This window comes from Chiloscyllium plagiosum, chromosome 9 (assembly GCF_004010195.1).
Source record: "Chiloscyllium plagiosum isolate BGI_BamShark_2017 chromosome 9, ASM401019v2, whole genome shotgun sequence".
Classification (NCBI taxonomy): Eukaryota; Metazoa; Chordata; class Chondrichthyes; order Orectolobiformes; family Hemiscylliidae; genus Chiloscyllium; species Chiloscyllium plagiosum.
Window position 1 is genome coordinate 42452227 of NC_057718.1, and position 23824 is coordinate 42476050.

Consider the following 23824-nt stretch of genomic DNA (forward strand, 5'->3'; position numbering starts at 1 on the left):
CTCAACCCCCTTTTCCCCCATCCCCTACATTCCTGATGAAGGGCTCATGCCCGAAACGTTGATTTTGCCTGTCCTCGGATGCTGCCTGAATTGCTGTGCTCTTCCAGCACCACTGATCCAGAATCTGGTTTCCAGCATCTGCAGTCATTGTTTTTACCTCGTGTTTTTACCCTATCTAATGAATCATAGCCTTGTTCAGCTCGGTGTCTCCATTTCATACTGCTTATTTTAACGAAATTGTTATATTTATCTATTGCCTTTATAGGTTTCCTTATTCTATTATAATTTACGTTTTATTAAATCCTCCCACCTCAGTTCCTACTCCTATACATTTTCTTTAGGTTACTAAAGCTCGATGTACCACAAGTTTTTCTAGTCATCAGGGCACTGGTCTCAACTCACTTAGAGTTTCACCCAAACAAAAACACAGAAATCGCTGGAAAAAAAACTCAGCTGATCTGGCAGTATCTGTGGAGAGAAAGCAGACTTAGCGTCTTGGGTTCAGTGACCCACTGGAGTTTCTGTTTTTGTTTCAGATTTCCAGCATCCGTAGTTCGTATTTGTCCACCCATTACTAAGGAACAGCTCCGTATCTCTACAGTACTCGAATTAATGTTTCCCGAATCAAAACCCATAGATCTCACACCACTCCCTCATCCACATATTTCACTATCTAATCTGATCTGCCTGCATGTAACAAAATATATTAACTGTGAGGTACTGTATGTTAATTCCAATTCAGCAATAACTCTTCCCACTCAAGTTCCAGTGTCAAAGCCGAGCAGCCTTCAGGTGCAGCATACGAAAGTATAACATTAATGTCATTCTCGACTATCTTTACTAAGACATTAGCCACATTTTACATAAAGTAGAACACAGGACACCAGTTAATCTCTCACGCACACTACTTTTGAAACCATCTTGAGTTGACAGGGGAAGGGGTGCAACTGTAAATAATTCCTCAACGGCAGTGAAGGTCTTTCTTCTACCCTTTTTTGCATAGTGCTTTCTCCTTTCCTTACCTGTTTCTGCGGAAAAATTCCTCTTCCAGTCCCTGCAGCTGCATCTTCAGCGTCAACGCAGTCGCCATCTTTAGTTGTGGCTGTTGCTATGGTTACAGGGCGAGTCCACTGCACCCGCGCAACTCCGAGCAGCGGCTGCAACGAGCAGGCAAGACACTGAAATCTGATCGTCGTGTTCGTTTTGTTTCGGAATAGCGACAGACACTTTTTAATCTGCCGTCCGGGTTGTCTGGAAACGTGAGGAAAGGCCGACGTGGGCCCAGTCGAATGGTTTGGGCCTCCTGCCTCCTTCCGGACGTTGGCTTTTCTCTTCCCGTCGTCCCTCGGGCTGGACATGGTGGCTCCTGGAGTTCGTTAGGGCCAATGTCTGACAGTTGTGTATTATCGCAGTTGCAGTAGCTAGACTCCTCTTTGAAACACCGTGGATGTTCGCTGCGACGAGCCAACAAGCTTTGCGTAATCCGGCTCGTGGCTGGTGAGTACCCGACTCCTCAAGCGTCCGTTTCTATCCTACGCGGTGCTTTGGCTCACATGAGTCTGCAGAGCCGGGGCAAGCGGGGAGGCCCCTGCTACCTGCTTTGCTGCATCTCGTAAGTAACTTCGATCCTTCACATGATCTGGAAGGGATTTTGTTGAAAGTAATATTGCACTTCTGCATCACCTGCCCCGCCCCCATTTCACTATCTTTGGAGGCCTTGTAGCGTGATCACCAGTTAGGGTGGATTTGGATAAACACACAATTTGCAAGCGCTGTGCGCCCAACCTCAGGAAGTTGGGTAAAATAGAAGTAAGATGCCGCGGATATTTGAAAAGAAATAGGGATCAGTTAATCCTCTTCCCGAAGTGACTTTACGGTTATCGAATTATGTTTATTAATTAAAACTCAAGAGGTGGGAGCTATTTCTGAGCAGTTATAGATTTTGAACCTTTGGAATGTAATCAGTAATGTGTATGAAAACAGGATAAAAATGATTAAACAAACTAGTTTTTCATCATATTCATGTGTCAATCAGGGAAAGAAAGTGTTTTCATTTGGGGAGTGTCGGCTATTCAGATTTTGATGAGCCTGAATCAAGATTACGTTTTTCTTGATTTCGTTTTGATATCAATCTTTATTTGAAGTTAAATTCTGGGCAAGCATGAAGATATAACTATGTGCACTTTGGAGTGTAGGGTTAAAAAATTGGTTGAGTAAGATCTTTGCGAGAGCACTAACATTCATTAAAGGAAATGCACACTGTGTGTAATGTTTTCAAAAGTTATAATAGACAATAGATGCAGGAGTAGGCCATTCTGCCTTTCAAGCCTGCACCACCATTCAATATGATCATGGCTGATCATCCTTAATCAGTATCCTGTTCCTGCCTTATCTCCATAACTCTTGATTCCACCATCCTTGAGAGCTCTATCCAACTCTTTCTTAAATGAATCCAGAGACTGGGCCTCCACTGCCCTCTGGGGCAGAGCATTCCACACAGCCACCACTCTCTGGGTGACCAAGGTTCTCCTCATCTCTGTCCTATATGGTCTACCCCGTATTTTTAAGCTGTGTCCTCTGGTTCGGCACTCACCCATCAGCGGAAACATGTTTCCTGCCTCCAGAGTGTCCAATCCTTTAATAATCTTATATGTCTCAATCAGATCCCCTTTCAGTCGTCTAAACTCAACGATATACAAGCCCAGTCGCTCCAGTCTTTCAGCGTAAGGTAGTCCCGCCATTCCAGGAATTGACCTCGTGAACCGACGCTGCACTCCCTCAATAGCCAGAGTGTCTTTCCTCAAATTTGGAGACCAGAACTGGACACAATACTGCAGGTATGGTCTCACCAGGGCCCTGTACAGCTGCAGAAGAACCTCTTTGCTTCTATACTCAATCCGTCTTGTTATGAAGGCCAGCATGCTATTAGCCGCCTTCACTACCTGCTGTACCTGCATGCTTACCTTCATTGACTGGTGTAGCTGAATTCCAGAAGATTAGTCAAGCACGATTTTCCCTTCATAAGTCCAGGCTGACTCTGATCTATCCTGTTACTACTATCCAGATGTGTCGTAATTTCATCCTTTATAATAGACTCCAGCATCTTTCCCACAACTGAAGTCAGACTAACTGGTCTATAATTTCCTGCTTTCTCTCTCCCATCTTTCTTAAAAAGTGGTACAACAATAGCCACCTTCCAATTCGCAGGAACTGATCCCGAATCTATTGAACTCTGGAAAATAATCACCAATGCATCCACGATTTCTCGAGCCACCTCCTTCAGTACCCTGGGATGTAGACCATCAGGCCCCGGGGACTTATCAACCTTCGGACCTAACAGTCTCTCCAACACCAATTCCTGGCAAATATAAATTCCCTTAAGTTCAGGTTCTTCAGCCACTGTTACCTCAGGGAGATTGCTTGTGTCTTCCCCAGTTGGAGTGTGGTCATTTTGTTCCTCATGCAATTTTGTTGCTTTAAACTGGTAATAAAAAAATGTTGGAAGTATCAACATCTGTGGAGAGAGAAACAGAATTAGTGTTTTCTGGTACCTAAAGAAAGGATATACATTGGTGGCAGTTCAAAAGAAATTTACTGGGCTCATACCTGGGAAGAAGGAGTTGAATTTATCTTGAATGGCTAAGCAGATTTGATATTAGAATTTAGAAGAATAAGGGGTGATCTTATTGGAACATATGACCTGTCAAACCCGTCAGAACCTGGTTTGTGGAGAAGATGTTTCCACAAATGGGGAAATCTCAAACTGAGCAACATAGAGAATAACAGGAAATTCATTTAATACTTAAACACAAAGGAGTTTCTTCTTCTAAAGGGTAGTGATGTCTGGAATTCTTTACTGCAGACACCTGTGGAGTCTACCACAGAAAGTATTTATAGGGAAGGTCGATAGCTCTCAATTCCTTAATATTTCATGAATCTTTTGGGAGCTGGTGCAAAAGAGGAGTTAGTCCTGGAGCAGGTCAGCTATAATCTTTTGGAATGGCTGCAAAGACATGAGGGATTGAATGATGTATTACTGCTCCCATTGCTTATGTTATCTTTTCGTCAGAATCTGTAATGTTAGTTCTGTTCTCTCTTTAGATAAACTTGTATATTTTTTGTATTTCTATTATAAATTTTTGTATCCAAACTTACAGCATATGTAAACATTCATGTTGTCACTACATCTTTCTGCAGCTGGCCTTGCTGAGGTATTATTGGAATATAATTCAAGAATTGCCTTTTCTTCTGAAGTCCTGAGAACATGATATCAGAACATCTAATGACTTTGTTTTTATAGTTGAAAGGCTTGTTAAACCACCTGATGATAGAAAGACATCATAGCTGTATTTATTATGACTACTGTGATAGCGCACTCTAAATTGAGCCCTGCTGAATCTGGAGTCATAACAATTGTTTCTTATAATAAAAATGTACATGGTACCCAATTGGCTAGTTTCCTGACCAAGGTCAATTGTCAGCATTTATCAGGTTTTTGTAGTGACCAAGAATTAATATTAATTAGAAGTAATTAGACAATAGCTACAGGTAAAGAGATATAAGCCATTGCCATATAATATTACTAACTGAAACTCTAATTGCCTTAAACATCCCATTACACACAAACACAGACAAATAGATAGGGGAAATAGATTATTATTGGAGGTAGAAAGTCAGTTCAGGGATCTTTGCTTCCTGTTTCTGATGTTGGGGCGAGATAGGCTATTGTTTTTTTTCGAATGAACTGGTTTGTCAGAAGCTCAGAATGGATAGTCCACTAGTAGAATGCATCTTATTTATTAATTTGAAAGTCACAGCTCACAGCAACTTCTGCAGGAAAAGTCACTGGTTGACTTCAAGTTTAACCACCATTATTTACTGCAGAGAACAGGTGACTTTGATTAAAGAGAATAGTTGCATGCATGATTTTCTGTGCGGTTCCACCCTTCTCAGCTGAAAACCAATCAGCTGCACATCGCAGGAATCCACAACTCTAAAAACAGTTCACAACATATATCAAATTCCTTGCCATTAAATTATGCAGCTATCCTGATAAATACCTATTTTTAAAAACAGTTATTTCTCATTGCAGTCCACAATTTTTTAGACACACAGAAATAACAAAAGTCAATCCTTATATTTGACACTGACAAATAGGCTCGATAACTGTATGGCAGAATTTCTAAGAGAGTATTGAATGATTTGATAATAATAACGATGATGTTAGCCTGCATACTGTTATCATAATTGAAAGCCATGACAACATTCCACGATAGAGTTTGAACTCACATGCGCATGCATACATACTCATCAAGTTACTAGTTCAGTTCTAAAACCGTAATGCGAACCAGAGCACTAATTCAGTCGTATAGTTTGATTGATGTTTGAAGTTAATTGCACTCTGGCTGCTAGGAATTGTCTCATTCGGAAACAGCATGTGAGAAGAAAGGTGTTGAACTGCTGGTACCTTAGAAAGTCTTTAAACTTTGGGAACCAGTTAATTGTTTGTGTGTGCATGGAAGTCCAAATGCATTCTAACACCGGGGAACTGGTCAATGTATGTCAGGAATTTTTGACAAGAGATGTTGTTTGTATGAATAGAAATTGATAAGCAATTGGTGCAAAGCATAGTGAGAGTTTAAGACATTCAGAAGCCCCTTTTATGGATTGTATTATTCATGGTTTTGGGTGACACTGTTAGGAGTAAGTTTATTTTGTGTGTGTGTGTGTTCTACAGTCAGTGCACTTTCATGTGTCTCGGTATGAGTGGGTATCAGTGTGTTGTGAAAATGTTTAATGTAATTTGTTACAGGACTAAAACATATCAGGTGGGGGATTATAATGTTAATGCAGATGAATGAGTTGGGGGAAAGAATTTTGAATTTGAGAGACTGATAAGCACTTTTATTGCAATTATCATCCAAAAGATGATCCATGTTTATGTATAGGGGTTAAACTTCAAGGTATGAAAGCAATAAACAATAGATGGATTTGGATGTAGGTTTGCTATCTGAGCTGGAAGTTTCATTTTCAGACGTTTCGTCACCATACTAGGTGAAGTCTTCACTGACCTCCAGACGAAGCATTGCTGATGATTCCTGTTTTCTATTTATATGTTTAGGTTTCTTTGGGTTGGTGATGTCATTTCCTGTTCTTTTTCTCAGGTGGTGGTAAATTGGGTCGAAGTCAATGTGTTTGATGATATTTCCGGTTGGAATGCCATGCTTCTAGGAATTCTCGTGCGTGTCTCTGTTTGGCTTATCCTAGGATGGATGTGTTGTCCCAGTTGAAGTGGTGTCCTTCCTCATCTGTATGTAAGGATATTAATGAGAGAGAGAGAGAGAGAGAGAGACGAGAATTCCTAGAAGCATGGCATTCCAACTGGAACTCTACCAACAAACACATTGACTTGGACCTGATTTACCACACCCTGAGGAAAAAAAACAGTAAATGACACCACCACACGAAATGACACCATCACAGGAAATGACATCATCAACCCAAAGAAACCCAAACATATAAATAGAAAGCAGGAATCATCAGCAATGCTTCATCCGGAGGTCACTGAAGATGTTACCTAGTACGGTGACGAAATGTCTAAAATGAACCTTCCAGATCAGCGAGCAAACCTACTTCCAGAACATCAGCTTGAGCTACAAATCTTCTCAAAACTCGCCAATAGATGGATTTTTCTTAGCTTTGTAATGGAGTCAAGGAGTCTGATAAGGTAGCAGTTATCCACATTACAGCTTTAAATTATTTATGTAATTGCCCAGATCAAAGAAAAGTTGGAAAACAATAAGTAAACAAGAAGTATCCATGTATTTTTCAGAACAAAGGATGGATTTAGGATTTGTACTCAGGGAGTTGAAATCTTTATCCGTAACATCACAAATGTGCCAGATAATCGGGGGACAGGTTGTAGGGGTTGTCCTCTTTTGATTTTGTTTATTTGTGTGAATTTTCACTGCTATAGGCAGGCTTGGAGCTGGAGCAGTTTGGAAATCAGCAGAGAATTAAAAAGATACCAAGAACTGTTGACCACTAGCAAGAAGGCAATGAGCCCCATGCTTGTATTTGTACGTTCTCAATTATGAAATGTTTAAGGAGAGTTAGAACATCATCTGACCAAGTGTTTGTGGAAGAACCCCAACAAGTCTCAAACCTTGGACACTGCAAACTCAAACGTGGATTCCTAAAAGCTACAAGCACACTTTTGGTTTGGTCTGAGGAAGAGCAAAGGAATGTTCAAGATCTTAGCAAGTATAGGGAGCACTTGGGTGAAATGAAAATAGAAAGGTGAATGACCAATTTATATTTTCAGATTAAAAAAAATAAGGGTTTACAAAATATGATAGTTTAGTATTCATGCTTTTTGAAAACAATTCTTCTACGCTTAAAATTTGTTTAAAATCCAAAACCTTGAAGTGTCATCCTTTCAGTTGATAACTGAGTTCAGTTTTGTTTTTAGAAGTAAATGTTTTTACTCAAGATTGTAAGAAATTGTTTTCTGGGTGACAATTTTGTAGATTTTTTTGTTGAATAAAATTGGAGATAAAGTTTTAAAATAGCACAATTTGTACTTGAATCATTCTTCTAATTGTAAAGGAGTAAAACAGATTTAAACTGTTAAGTATCATGAGAGGCATCAATGAATGACTACAACTGCTGCAAGGATTGAACCTATGCCGTTTGTGCTCCACACTATAGCTATTAACCAATTGAGTTAACCAATTCTCATCACAACTATGAAACAGGATGCAGGCAAAATATCTGTAGAAATGTAAATTACAGATGGAGTGAAAATTGATAAATAGGTTATACTGTAAAAGCTGGCTTTGTTTAGACCAGTTAAGTTGCCAGACTTGGATGGCTTGCATCCAATATTGATAAAGAAAGTGTGTTGTAAATTGCAGAAAACCTTGCCACAACTTTCCTTGTCGTTACAGAGGTGCCATAGGGTTGGAAAGTAGCGAATATGACATCCTTTTTCAGGATTTGGAGAAGCTGGCAGTGGACTGGGGTGTACAGAGTTAAAAATCACACAACACCAGGTTATAGTCCAACAGGTTTAATTAGAAGCACTGGCTTTCGGAGTGCTGCTCCTTCATCAGGTGGTTGTGGAGTAAGACACTTTGTGAAGGAGCAGCGCTCCGAAAGCTAGTGCTTCCAATTACACCTGTCGAACTTCCAAGTTGATGATCTATCTCAACCTTCTCCTGAGGCCCCAGCATCACCAATGCCAAAATTCAGCCATGGCATTGGACACTGCAAGGGCTATGGCCCCCGACAACAGAGAGTAAAAGAAGTGAAGACTTGTGCTCTATAACTACCTGCACCCTAGGACAAGTTTAGATTAGACTAGATTACTTACAATGTTGAAACAGGCCTTCAACCCAACAAGTTCACACCAACCCTCCGAAGAGCAACCCACCCAGACCCATTCCCCTACATTTACCCCTTCACCTAATTCTACAGGCAGTTTAGCATGGCCAATTCACCTGACCTGCACATTTTGGACTGTGGGAGGAAACCGGAGCACCCGGAGGAAACCCGTACAGACACGGGAAGAATGTGCAAACTCCACACAGACAGTCGCCTGAGACAGGAATTGAACCCAGGTCTCTGGCATTGTGCTACCGTGTCGCCTGTTATTCCGATACAGATACAACACTGGTACCCTCTTGGCAATATGGAAAATTCAGAGAAAGTGAGGACTGCAGATGCTGTAGATCGGTTCAAGAGTGTGGTGCTGGAAAAGCACAGCAGGTCAGGCAGCATGTGAGGAGCAGGAGAATCAATGTTTCTGGTATAAGACCTTCATCAGGAATGGGCTTTTATCTGATGAAATTATCTGATTTCGGGCATAAGGCTTCCTGATGAAGGGCTTATGCCTGAAATGTTGATTCTCCTGCTCCTCGGGTGCTGTCTGACCTGCTGTGCTTTTCCAGCACCACACTCATACCAATATGGAAAACTCCCCAGGTACTTCCTGTCCACAAAAGACAAGACAAATCCAGCTAAAACATTTGCTGACTCATTGTCTATTCTCAATCATGAGCAAAATGATGGATTGTGCTATCAAATGGCACTTGTGCAACTATAATCTGCTCCACGATGTTTGGTTTGATTTCCCCCTGGCCAACGAGCTCCTTGGTCCAAACGTAAACAAAAGAGCTGAGCTCAGGAGAGGAAGTGAGGGTGAATTCTTTTGACATCAAGGCAACTTTTGACAGTGTGTTGCGTCAAGGAGCCTAGCAAAATTGATGAATGGGAATCGGAGGTAAACCTCTGTGCAGGTTGACTTCATACCTAGCACTATTGACCAGACGTTTAACAGGATTGACCACTAAATATGGCAGCCATAAGAGGAGTGCAGGCACTGGATATTCTGTGGTGAATGACTCACTTCTTAAATCCCCAGTACCTTTCCACCATCCACAAGGCATTGTATAGAGTTTGAAGGAATACCCTCCATTTGCCAGAATGATCGCAACTCCAAGAACTCTCAATAAGCTGGATGCCATTCAGAAAAAAAGCAGTCTGCTTCTCCATTTTCCATTTTAAATGTTCTTTCCTTCTACAAGATAGCTATAGTGTGTGCCATTTGTAAGTTGTACTGCTTGACACACCAAATGCTTCTTTGGTAGCATTTCCCACCAGTAAACTCAAACTCTCCAGTGACAAGAGTAACAATATATGGGAGTACGATTATGTACAAACTCTACTCCAAGTCTCTCACAACCTTAACTTGGAAATATATTGTTGTTCCGAATGCTTGGAGTCACCTACCTGACAGTACTGAGGTAGGTGATTTGTATGAATTGGAGGGGATCCAGAAGGGTCTTGCCGACATCTTGCATGGGCAATTCCAGATGACCATGCTGTGAATGACTAAGTTGAACCACCTTTTTAAAAGACTATATGAGAAATTCTTGGAAAAGATTTTTTTCTTTTCTTCATTCACGATTTTTCAACAAAGATATATAAGTAAGCAAACCTCATACCTAACATTGATTAGAAAGGAAACATTTTCCACAGCTCTTGCTCCTAACTCTCCCCTTGCCCACTACTCTTCCAGGGCAAACTGGATAGTGCACAAGCAACAGGAACTCTGCTGGGTTTTAAACTTACTCTTACCATTGCCACGACAATGTCTCGGCAATATTATTTTCCTACTCGCTTTTCTTACTAAATCTGTCATTTATCTCTGTTACCTCATGATTTAACTATTTTAAGTAGAATACCTTCCTTGTTGACCTCCAACTTCCCCTCTATACAAACACCAGCTTGTGGAAAACTCTTCCATCTGCATTCTGCCCTGCATTAAATCTCATTCATTCATCGTCTTTCTCCTCACTGACCTCTACTGGCCATTACCAAATTCAGAATTCTTGTCCTTGTTTGCAACTTCCTTTGTGGTTTCATCTGACCTAACTCTGCAGGCTTCCTTCAGCCTTTTGGCTAAACCATCATTTAATAATTTTCTAAGACTTATTTGGGTCCTACAGGCTGTAATTCATTTCCTGAATGTCTCTGCCTACTATACTTTTAAAGAACATACAAACCTATCCTAACTCAGTATAAACTGAGTCTTTTAAATCTTGGACCTGTAGTCAGCCTCTTATGTGAAACACCATAAAATATCTAATCATGTTGATAATATGATACAATCTTTTAGTTTTTAATTTATCTTGCATTGATAACGCATTTGAAATATTGTTCAAAATTAGCTAATATACTCATTAATTTATATTGTTCTTCTCAATTTAGATTGTGATTTTTTTTCTCCTATTTTATAATCTATTTTTCTTTAGTTTCATTTCATATTCCCTACTTCTACTAATTGGCTATGAAGAGATTATCTAATGCCTTAATTATTCCTTGAACAAGGTGTGGAAAGTGATTGAAGAGGGAACTAATTGACTAACCTTATTGTTTTCTTTGCCACTTTTTTTCTGTCATTAGTGTAATTTGCCTTGGATTAAGCACGTACTTTATAGGAAATCTGCAAAATCAGCTTGGGATGCCATTGTCTGTTGGAGCATTTCACCCCACTTTTCCACTTTCTAGTTGTCAATTTACACCTACTTTTCCTGCAAATCTCATAATTGTGTTGTGGGATCTTTGAGGTTTTCCTGAGAAGCCAAACAAGGACTTTTGTGGATTAAAGATTTTAAAGGAGCTATGGCAGAGAGCAGCAACTATGTTTGAAAATGTATGAAAATCCCAGTATCAGAGTTTTTATAAAAGAGTGATTGCAAAAAACAGCAGCTGCTACTAAGAAAAACGTAAAAAGTGTCATCAGAACTCAAAATGTGACATTATATTGTAAGTGAGGAACAGAGTCCTGTGTTTAATTTACTATTTTTCTATTTAGTACGAGCATAATTCAGATATTCCAATGACCTGACAGTCATTTTTCCAGTGTAAGTGGGAGTTGGGCCGAGGGATCCCGTGGAATGCCTGTTGTAACATATTGTGAAGGAATTGGCCAAAAATTTCAAGCAAGTTTCTATATGCCTGGACCCACCCCACCCTGAAAGCCTCCATTTAAGTCAAAAAACTCTGGGGGTTCTGATGCAACTAAACAAATAGTTACTCAGGAAAAGTCTGAGTGTTAAGTACATCATCTAACTTCATATCCCCAACTACACCTCTCCCCAAATCACTTGGACCACTGGATCTTATCCAACAATGCACAAGACCTGACACCCATTTCTCTTACCACTGGACATGCCCCCTGCTTCCCCCATTCTTCAGTTGACTCCCCTTCTACTGCTGGACATGCTTCCCACTTGAACCCATCACCCACCCTCCATGCGGAATGCAATTTCTCCCACTCAGTCTGTCGTATCCTAAGCATCTCGCCACCTACCTGGCAACCTATGTTATGCCATTTGATAGCTTATCCCTTGGCACTCTATCTAGCTGGCACCCTACCACCTCTACCCATCTAACACCCTATACTTCCAGCACCCTAACAACATAGCTTTTTAGCTTGCCTCTTGACAGCAGCTGTCAAAGTGGCTGCCTGGACCTCATATTTCAGAGTACTACAGCTGACTGCTGTGAAATATAAGCTTCTGCATCATAAGAGAACTGTTGTAATGGAAGTACCGCTTTACATTTTTAAAGGACCTCTGATCAAAATCTAATCACAGAAATGCTTAGTTCTCTGCTCTCTCAAAAAAAAATGAAGTGGCAATCTGCATGAGATAGTCATGCTTTGGAAAATCTTTCAGGTTAACAAGTAGATAAAACGCCTTCAGTTTTAATTTGGGATATTTTCTGTATTCTGGAAGCCAAGACCGAACACAAGTACCTGCAGCAAATGTTCCAGGAATGCAAATAGCAGAAAACTTGGAGGCCACGATGGCCAATAATAAGAAACTGTAGCTTAAAGTGAAATAAGTTTTAGTTATTTCCCAAAGTATTTACTGTCTTGTAACTGGTAGAATTTTCTTTCCTTTGGATATTAATGAAAACACAAATACAAATGTCAAAGCATTTAATCCTATCCAGACTAAGTGTGAAAAAAGTGATATGTATCTTGTTGGTTTTACTTGAGATCTGCCGAAAATGTTGCAGAAGCTTGTCTACCCAATTGTTTACCTTTTGCTATTATACACTTTGGTATTGTGTCCCTCTTAATATAGCTTTGTAGAATCATAAAGACCACACTGCCCTTTACTAAATACTTGACTATGGTTGACCAGTAACAGATCAGCTCATTCTACCAGCATATGTTTCTGAGGCATCCCATTTAAATTGTTTTAAATTGGTATATCCTCCAGTCACCTGAAGAATGAAGTTAATTCATTTTATTATTACTGGCTTATATAAGTGCAGGTATGTTTCACCTCCCAGGCCTTTTGAACCCTCCGATTGCATCCCACCGACCTTCTCATCTTGACACCAGATTTACCTCTAAGCTCCCTATGTGGTGGAATTACTTGTAGTCCCAGCAGTAGCAGCCGCTCCTGGCTAGGACTGCTGGAGCTAGAGAGCTGCAAGCCAATTAGATTGGTTAGCAACCTTCTAAGGCAGAATTTTCTCCAAAGATAAAGACAGAAGCCTTAGCTTAAAGCACTTAGTGATACTCCCAGCTTTAAATTGCTTTGGGGCCACTGTCGTGATCATGGGTGGGCGGCCCACTGACATTTTAGATGTGAAGATTGGGAAACAGGAACTGTGGCCATTGACTTAATAGTATAACATAGCTCATTTATTTGACTGCCAAAATTATAAGTTTTTTTAGCATTAGAAACTTTTCTTACGTTGTATTTAGGAATACTACCGTTGCTTCATGTGAATAAGTCTTGCTACATTGTCTTTTAATGTCTGTAAATGTGCAGTCAAATTGTAGACTGGGTTGATGGTAAAATTCTATAATGATTTTTTTCTGATATTGCGTGCATATATAAAATAAATATGTGCACAGACAGATCTGTGCTACTCATCTTGATTCAAAAGAAACCATCACATAAACATATTTTCTCTAAACAATATATTTTGAATATCAAAATAGAATTGTACCTATAATGGCTTCCCTACTCAATTGCTTTCAACCGCTGATAAAACAAAAGATTGCTCCTACCATTTAACAAAAGGAATCTTGGCAATGTTTAACAGTCCTGAACATTATGCAAACCTGTCGTTGTACTTGAGTTTAAACTATGAAGTTGATTAGATCTGACACGTGGATTCAATAGTGTCTGTTTTAATCAACAGTTGTGACTCTGTTTTGAAGGTGACCTCTTAAAGAAGTGTGTTGTTAGAATTATCAGGAGTCAATCTACAGAGACGTGGAAAAGTTAGATCTTAGAAAGAGGCCATTCAGTCCACTATCTACACTGGCAGAATAAAGAAACTACCAGTGTAATTCGATTTCCAGTACCTGCTCTATAGTTTTATAAATTCACTTGCTGGCCAGCGTTTTTTGCCCTGGAGAAACTGGTGGTGAGCTGCCGCCTTTGACCACTGCTGTGCTGTTGGTAGACCCACAATGCACTTAGAGAGGGAATCCTGGCATTTTGACCCAGCGACAATGCAGGAACAAAAATATATTTCCAAGTCAGGATGGGAGTGGCTTGGAGGGTAACTTGCAAGTTGTGATATTCCCTTGCAGCTGCTGCTGTTGTCCTTCTTGATGGAAATAGTTATCAGTTTGGATGGTGCTGCCCAAGGATCTTTGGTGAATTTTTGACTCCAGCATTTCAACTGCAGATTTTGATTCCTTTTAAAAGAGTTAAGGATTTTGGTCAATATATATACACACTACCAAATTCCTTAAGAGTTAGTTCTGTCTGTCTTGTATGAAATGTAGTTAAACAAATTTACGGTAAGATACAAGTCAGCTAATCTTAGGCATAACATTAAGCTTTGTCATAAGTCATTATCTTAGAGGGTGAGGGGAAGAAATTAAGTCCTATTTAATGTATTTTGATATACCCAAGTCGACTGTAGTATAATGATCCATATTGGTCGAGTACAGCAGATTAAGAGGACACAGAAGATTTGCTGTTGATACATGAGAGTATAACCACAATAATATATAAATGTTCGCAAGTGGTTAAATAAGGAGGGCACTTTAATTGCCAATAATGTGTTTAGTTAGAGGTTTAATACTTGATTAAAATTGTTATGTTTAATCAATTGCATATGCTTAATTTAACTGCAGTTATTTACTATCAGCAAAGCTAAAATATCAGTTACATTATGGAAGTGTAAACAGGACAAATTATAAAAATGTTTCACCTGTTTTCAGACAACATGGTTAAAATTTATAACACCCGGTTTCTTGTAAATTATGGCTGTGTGGAGCCATTTGATTTAGTTTGTCTGCAGTGATGAGAATATATGAAATTTTGAATTAGTATTGATGCCAAAAAAGAAAGCTTGTAAATTAGTTGAGGCCAGTTTTAAGTACCAAAAGACAATGATTGGATTGAAGAATTCCATTTCAGACGACACTAACTGCCACACCAAGAGCAGTCTTCGGGTAGATCAAGTGAGGTGGAAGGACAGCAAAAAGTTAGCAACTCTCAACAACTGTCAGGATTGCTGTGGAGCTTGGGGATGCAATTCAGTTCTTGGTGGAAGCAGCAACCGCATGGAAGCCTGATGCCTGCTCCAATGAAAACTGTCCAGTTTGTTAGAGGGGTCCTCAAATTATTTTTAATCCCTTCATTATTAAATGTAAGGAGCTCTAATTTAGTTTTGGTTAGAATCCTTAGCAAAGGATGCAATACTCTGTAAGAGGTATCTCAAGGCCTAACAGCCATGGACAATAGGATACACAGTTTTGGACACCAGGAAAACATGTTTTTTTTCCAAAAAAAGGGAAATTTTAATTTTCACGTGTTTTGGGAGTTCGTTTACTGTTAGTGGATTTAGGCAGAAAGTGACTTCAGATTAAATGGCTGTTAAGATCGACTGAACTTCGGACTTAGCAGTTTATTCACTTGCTTTGAAACCTGCACGCATCATACTCATTAGGTGCAATGTGGTTTGAATAAGCTATACCATATTTCATAATGAGCAATATTTAGTCAATAATTACGGCGCATCTTGCAAACAGTGACCATAAACTGATGTTAAACTCTATCACATTATGAAAAGTTACAAAAGCTAGAGTTCAATCCTAAGTAAGGTTTACTTCGGAAGAAGGAGACAAAAGTTTAACAAGTTGAATTGAACTGAGCTGTTAACAGATAAACATGTTAACATCAAAAACACAGTGGGAGAAACTCTAGGAAGTATTTAAGATAATATTTATTAGGACAGTATTCATAAGAACAATTCATATCCTTGTCTAACATTTGGTAGGCATCCTTGGAGCACAGGGCATTAATAATGTACATTATTATGCTAATTTTATGGGCATAAAATAGCAATGAGACCCAATTTCTACCTGAGGTGTTTGACGTTGTAAATTGATCACAGGGTGAGTAAGAATTAAAAATTTGCTAGGACTGGGCGTAAGAATTGGATTCATTTTCCTAGTCTAGGATGGGATAGAACAGCACAACTGGTTACCATTCCACTATCCATCAATCGCACCAAAAAGTTAATGTTTGTAACTTTGTGTCAGAATAGATTTCTTCCACAGTCAGGTAACGCTGTATTTAAATAAGGCCAATAAGAGAAGGCATTGATACTGTGGAGCCTCAGGATAAACTGCAATGCCAAATACCTAGCAGGAAATCTGTACTTCAAGGCTTCAGGTGCGACTTGCCACATGATAATCCCCTTTCTCTAACCAACATTCTTTCTGAATGTGGTTAGGCAGGGAATTTTGAAATTTATTCTTTTGTCTTTAGAAAGATATGGCAGAGATAGATGGGGTGAAAGGAGCATTAACACTGGCATAGGTCTATGGACTGAATGTTTCTGAAAAGAAAGACATTTAGGGGGGACTTTTCTGTGAAAGAGAATTGTAAGTATGGTGGCCTTTAGTCGAAATCAAAGCTCTGCAGATTAGCAACTCCCTGGTATAATGCTTCCTCTGGGAGCAATACCAAAACTGTTATAGTGAAATGTGCTTTGTAACAAGCGTTTTACAACTTTATTAATCAGATAGACAGAACAGCTTTGTTTCTATCTCGTGTGTTTTCAGCAAGATTTTTTTTGGTTTTAGACTGGCAGAGCAACATACCGAAATGGTTTGCTGTCCTTATAGTGCAAAGAAATGCAGTTCATCCACTGTTCTTGTTCATGTTTTATGTAAAAAAATTCATCTTCTAGTCCATACTTGTAATTTTTTCATTTGTAATTAAAGCAGTGATACTAAGTAACATTTCTCCATTTAATCGCTGATCAATTTATTTGTTTTTTGTTTCTATTTATTTTAAGGCCCTGCAGAGCAATGGAGGAGCTGGTTCATGATCTGGTCTCTGCTTTGGAAGAAACCTCTGAACACATGAGGGGATGTCCAGAGTTTGGCGATGAAGCATCCCGGAATTCAGCTGCATCCCTTCTAAAGCGCCAGGCTAGGAAAAGGAGAGGCAAAAAGAGGAGGTCAGAAAGTGGACATCACATTTGGGAGCATGGCCACTGCATGAGTGAAGGCTCCGAATCTAGCTTTGATGAGGCAATCCGGGACTACAAAGAAAATAACACTTACAGTGACTCAGATGACCACTTGATAGTTGCCAAACGTCTGTCATCCCTGAACGTAACAGCCATTAGGGGAAAGCGGCATTCATGGCACGAGTCTGATTCTGTCACCGACAGTAACTTAGGTGGTAGATCTTTGCGAAGGAGAAGGAAGGTCAAACGTATGGCTGTAGATCCACCAGCAGAGGTCAGTAATGTACTTCACCCACTGCCCCAGGGCAAAGCTCCAGTCTTGGACTTGAACAGACACCAGGCACAACCAAACCAACTCTGCTTCCAACTCCAAGTCCAGGAGATCAGTAAGGACAAGATCATCAAGAGAAAACGGCTAGAAGTCCCAGATGATGGAGTTGTTGTGGAAAGTGAAGAAATGTGCAATACAAATAAGAACAAAATGGAGTATGAGGAACAGAAAGGCTCAGATGATAACATGAGTGACAGGTTATTAAGATTAAGTTGCAGGTTATCTATGCTGAGACAAGTTTTGTATTTAAATATAACTGCAGGGTTTGAAATACTTTCAGCAGAAGTGCTAGTACTTGTTCACATTAAATTTCAAATCTGCACACCAGGGAGCACTCAAGTTGCAACAAAATTGTGGAGTTACAAATAATTTCTGACCACTACTCTTGAATAATCATTTTATTTATTTTGGCGTTTGGATATAGTGATTTAGATATTAATGTGTATTTGTCAGATATACTTAATCTACTTGGCAATAAATATACATAAACATTCACTACTTCTGTATGCAGTGATGTAACTGCATGGCTAAAGTATTTCAATCCCTGTACATAACATTTTGTGTACTAATACAAAACTACTGGAGCTGCCATTCAATACCTGTACTAATTACAATGATTTCTTTTTAGTGATAATAGGAGAATTCTTTGCAGAATTGTCTTAGTCATTTCAAATGATAGAGTTTTTGGTAAATATTTATCAATAGAAGTATTGTTTTTGGTTTTGATTTTCAGGAGGGAAATACATTGTGCTGGGCTGTGGAATAATTACAATCTTTCATGGCTGATCTACTATGTTAAAAACTAAACAACAAATTTACCATTGTAATTATCTCATTTATGAAATAGAATTAAGATTAACAAATTAAAGATTTAAAGTTAGGTCCACCATCCACAATGCCAGCATGGTAACCAATCATATAGAAAGTGATGATCAGTCTTTGTCAGCTGCTGTGGCCCAACTAATCTTACAATTGTTCAAAGTTATTTATGCTCCATTATTGTGGTGCATTGAAGGGCTGTAACAAAACAGGATATTGAAAAGATATTAATGTTTTGTGGAACAATTTTTAAAGTGTTAAAACATGATACCACAACAGCTATGCATTACAGTTGTCTAAGTACAACTTACATTCAAGTGAGAGAAGATCTGCTGTCCTATGAGTGATTTATACAGACTCATTTCCCGGCCATATGGAGTAAATAAGCCATTGTTTTTATTCTTGCAGGAGGCGAATATAATTGGTTATTTGGGGCAAGGAGGGATTATAATTCTGTTGCATGATTGAATGGCCCATATTTTGCAGTTGTAATGATAGTAAACCTCTGTGATCACCATCATTACTGCTCTGAAGTTAATTTAATCATTTGGAATCCTCATTTGTATAGCTAAATCCAGAAGTTGCAGAAAGTGATTCCCCAGAGCGTACACTGTTGAAAGAGCTTTCCCTCGACTTCAATCATATAGAAATCACAAAGTTAATGATAAGTTGCCCTTTTATGCTATTAGTTTTACTGGAGAAATATTTGAAAATCTTCCGCCACCATATTGAATGATGTAATTGACCTTCTAACAGTTTTTTCATTGATAATTGCTACTAAATAATCTCATTCATCCTAAAAGATAGCAGCTTCATATTTATGTCATAGCAAATTTATCCAATTTATTTTAAAATTCATATTTCACAGTAAACAAATGTTTTATTTTATGTCAACTTCACCCTTAACACCATATGTATGTCCCAACTATTATTTCACTCTCTGTAAAATCTTAATTAAAATTCAGTCCATTTTACTTCCTGATTTGCTGTTTGAGAATACTTCAATATAATTGGCTGCTTGCCGTGTTTGGTGGCATCTCACTGCTGCTGAAGGCCTGGGGATTCCCTTGAAAATGACCCCAAATTCAGAATGATGTTATGAAAGACTTCATGCCCAAATGGCCACTAGATTTTTATAGACAATTATCTTTGAAGTCAGGGCTGAGCATGAAGTCTGGGCCAATGTAATTACATTGGATTGTAAATAAGTTTTTTTTCTTTCATTGACTCCTCACACATTGTTCACTACATACTATTTATTGACTAAGAAATTTACCAGTAGTGCTTTGTAACTTGCTGATTGAAAATCTCAGAGTTGGTGGGTTCGTACTACTTTTTTTCAACTTTAATGAGAACCAACTTTACTATATTTTGCGCTTGCCACAGATCTATGTTGGCATCATGACCATGAAGGAAATGTAGCTATTTGGTGATTGCAATTCCATTTTAAAGCATTACCATCTGGCAGTGTCTTCTATTATTCAATTCAAGCTGATGGAATTGCAGTGTGGTGGCCTTTATCACTAATCTTATCCTATCTGATTCCATACTCCTCTGGCACTTCTTTGAGCTATCAGCTTGTTCCACCTCTCCCAGTTCTGAGTTGAAGTCTTTATTTTCTCATTGCTCCCCTCAGCTCCATGCTATGTTTTTTCAGCGTAAGCTATTTTCCTTCCTCAGATACTTGAACAAGTGACTTCACTCCATTTCAACTCCTGTTTTTCTCTCTTCTGAGTTTACTAAATCTCTCCCATATAAATTCTCCTCCTCCTATTCATAACAATCCCTTGATCTGATATGGTTTTGCTAAACCAATATTTTCTTGTGTATTCCCATTGCTTCAATGCTATATAAAATCATCTCTGATAATGCCTTGTGAACTCACAGCCATTTTCTGCTTCCTTCAGTGGTGGCCTTAGGGAAGAACTCTTTGTCCAAGTCACCTTTGCAACAATGATTTAAAATTGTTTACTTCCTAACTATTTGCTCTTCATTCACCATTCTTCCATGCAGTTACTGGTCTGCTCAATCTTACCCTCACCTCAATCTTTTAATGGAGAAAGTGAGGTCTGCAGATGCTGGAGATCAGAGCTGAAAATGTGTTGCTGGAAGAACGCAGCAGGTCAGGCAGCATCCAGGGAACAGGAGAATCGACGTTTTGGGCACAAGCCCTTCTTTAGGCCATTCCTGAAGAAGGGCTTGTGCCCGAAACGTTGATTCTCCTGTTCCCTGGATGCTGCCTGACCTGCTGCGCTCTTCCAGCAACACATTTTCACCTCAATCTTTTAATGCTCTTAACTATGGTAAAACATATACTGTTCCACATTGGTTGTTCACTTTAGCACAACCCCATCATTGCTACCTTAAGTCAAAGAGACACCAATTTGAAAGTAATAACACATCTATTACCAAACGCCTTTGGACCATGTCTAGTATAATTCTCTGCCAAAGTTCTTTGTTACTGCTCCTCGTTTCTTATTGCTTCAACTTGGAATAATAAGAACTCATCCAACTACTTCGTTGCCTCCAGCACTCTCTTTAAATCACTTTTGCTTCCCTGTTCGTGTTTCAGCCCTAACACTAAGAATGAGAAGCTTATAGACTTTGTCACTGAGGTGGAAACCATGCATTCAGCCGCCTATGCTGCACCTGTATTTTCCTCTGGCTCACCAAGCCGCACCCCACCTCTCCTCATCTTAGCGTTGAAATTGCCTTTATCTCGTTTCTCTCTCATTTAGTCTAAGCTTTTATTCATCTTAGGAGACATGCCTCCTCCTCTCTCAATCCATTAAATAGCTGGACCATCTTTTCTTCTGTAATCCCATCAGATGCCTTAAATATCTGTCTCATCTGATGTATCTGTCTTGCTTTTGTATTGACCATCTTTGCCTGTCTCCTCAAATAATCCACCCAGGTGCCATTCATCATTGCTAACTATTGCTCTGTCTCCAACATTCACTTTCTCAGTATCTTGGGAAATAATTCTAAAATAGAATATGGAGCTCTGTGTATACTGACAACACCAAGATTTACCTCAGCATCTCATTTGAGCCTTTTAGTGCTATTATATTGTCAGACTATCTCATAGAGTCATGGAGATGTACAGCATGGAAACAGATCCTTCGGTCCAACCCATCCATGCCGACCAGATATCCCAACCCAATCTAGTCCCACCTGCCAGCACCCAGCCTATATCCCTCCAAACCCTTCCAATTCATATACCCATCCAAATGCATCTTAAATGTTGCAGTTGTACCAGCCTCCTCTGGCAGCTCATTCCATAGCCGTACCACACTCTGTGTGAAAAAGTTGCCCCTTAGGTCTCTCTTATATCTTTCCCCTCTCGCCCTAAACTTATGCCCTCTAGTTCTGGACTCCCTGACCCCAGGGAAAAGACTTTGCCTATCTACCCTATCCATACCCCTCATAATTTTGTAAACCTCTATAAGGTCACACCTCAGCCTCTGACGCTCCAGGGAAAACAGCCCCAGCCTGTTCAGCCTCTCCCTATAGCTCAAATCCTCCAACCCTGGCAACATCCTTGTAAATCTTTTCTGAACCCTTTCAAGTTTCACAACATCTTTCCTATTTCTGATCTCCATAGCTATCTAACGGGCTGTTGCTCTGCTCTAAGCTTGCGCTAGCTGCTGTTCACCTAGTCCACAAATTCCTGAATGCCTCTTATTTATCACATCCTGCCTTACGTGGTCAGATATCATGTTTGTCAGATATCATTTAGACAATTAACTGTGGTCATCTGATGTGCATATGCATATATTTCTTAGCAGGCGATACTAGATGATAATTTGGAGTATTTGCTGTATTTTCCTCCATTCTGCAACTCAGAAGTAATGGCATCCATTATTGCATCCTTGTTACAGTGTCAACTGAGATGCAACCCAATATTCTTAGATTAGATTAGATTAGATTAGATTACTTACAGTGTGGAAACAGGCCCTTCAGCCCAACAAGTCCACACCGACCTGCCGAAGCGCAACCCACCTAGACCCATTCCCCTACATTTACACCTTCACCTAACACTACCGGCAATTTGATCATGAACACTCCTGTTCTCTATGTCCACATTGGTTGTGAATTTAATAATCCACACAAATTGGGGGCTATCAATTTTTTAAATCATGAATGTAGTGTGCATCTGACCTCTGACAGTCTTTTAATTTAAAAATCTCAAAAACTTGTTAGTCTTCTGTTTTATTATAGTGAATTTACGTATATCAATCCAGTTTATGGTGTGACAGAACTGCCTTTTTAACTCACTTATTCCACGTATCCTAAAGATGAACTTGGCAAAGAGATTTGGAGCTTTATTATTTCATCTTCATGAAAAAAAACAGAATGCAGTTAGTTTGTTTTTAATTGCAATGGTTAATTTAAAGTATAACCATTCTACAATAGATGTAATCCCTAAACAGGACAGTGATCTTTTTTGAATTGGACTCAATTTTACCAGGTCTCTCAAAAATGCACGTTAAATTTAAGCTATTTATAAAAACAAGACTAATGAAGGGTATTGTGTCTGAAAGTATAAGCTGTCATGAATACGATTGGCAGATTTGACCTATTCACAGAAACATGTAGAGCTAACATACTTAGAAATTGATTCGTTACCACTCAGTAACTTGCAGTTTGTAATGTTTACTGGTTATCGCTCTTCATCAAAAAGTTATCAGCCTTTCTATGCAGCAGTCAAATATTCTGTGTGTGGTATGGCAGAAGATGGCTGGAGGTTGCTTGGAATACAGATAACATGTTGACATGTTTGGACCAATTTACAGTGTTGAAACACCTGAGCTTGTGGTTAGAAATATGGGGGAATAGTGACCCTTTGGCAGCAGGCCTCATCCATCCAGCCCAGGCAGGAGGCACACCACAATGGTAATTACTTCAGAAGTACTATTTTGACAACACAGAAATGTGTAAGTAATCATTTTCCCCCTGCACAGATGAGATGTCACCTGGAGAGCTGAGGAGTATGATCGTGTTTATGGTTCAGCATGTGACCTAATTCTAGTTTGATTTAGAACACAGAAGTCAGCAGGATTTTTCATTAACTTTTAGGCAAGAAAACAACATTTCAAAAGTAGATGGACAACATTTAAGCTATGTTAGATGTGATAGTTGGGGGAAATACGGAAACATATCAAATACTTGGCCCAATTCTTAGCCTTTTCACAGACGTACCAGTACTTTGGAATGTACCTTAGTTTAGTTTTATATATTTTACTTCCTTGACATTTGTACAAATGAAATGAAACCTCAGTCCTATGCAGTCCAATTAACACTAAACTATTCCAGACTTGTATGAGAAATATAGTTTAAAAGTGTCTGAGATACAATTACTTACAGGTACTTCAGGAGTAAAAAATAAATCCACATTCTAAGGGTTGAACCATTAGAAACTTTTATTCTCTTTTGGTTTTTAGTAAAATGATGCTCTGAAAATGTAATTTATTTTAATTTAATCTTTTATGTCACTGGATATTTTGAAAATTGATATTCAAAGTTAAATAAGTTAATTTTGTAATAAAGTCTTCAAAAAAATCCCATCAGGAAATTGCTATCCTCCCATTTTAAATTGCTGCAGGATAAGGCTGCAAGTTGATATGATTCCATGGGTAC

General features: G+C 39.1%; 2 protein-coding genes across 5 annotated transcripts in view; one reads left to right on the plus strand and one right to left on the minus strand.

Moving 5' to 3' along the window:
* The window catches only part of spata17 (spermatogenesis associated 17), a 330038-nt gene extending 328939 nt beyond the window's left edge, over positions 1 to 1099 (minus strand). Inside the window, exon 1 of the mRNA XM_043695798.1 lies at positions 1023 to 1099. Within this exon, the coding sequence (XP_043551733.1) occupies positions 1023 to 1090 (68 nt within the window). The 5' untranslated portion in view covers positions 1091 to 1099. The remainder of the gene's footprint in view (positions 1 to 1022) is intronic.
* A 244-nt stretch (positions 1100 to 1343) lies between these two features.
* The window catches only part of gpatch2 (G patch domain containing 2), a 298900-nt gene continuing 276419 nt past the window's right edge, over positions 1344 to 23824 (plus strand). For 2 of the 4 annotated variants that reach the window (XM_043695797.1, XM_043695795.1), the window contains exons 1-2: positions 1362 to 1497; positions 16858 to 17562. In XM_043695797.1, coding sequence (XP_043551732.1) covers positions 1448 to 1497; positions 16858 to 17562 — 755 coding nt within the window. In that variant the 5' untranslated portion in view covers positions 1362 to 1447. Of the gene's footprint in view, positions 1498 to 16857; positions 17563 to 23824 lie in introns of all 4 variants that reach the window. The other 2 variants (XM_043695793.1, XM_043695794.1) reach the window with 2 other exon arrangements.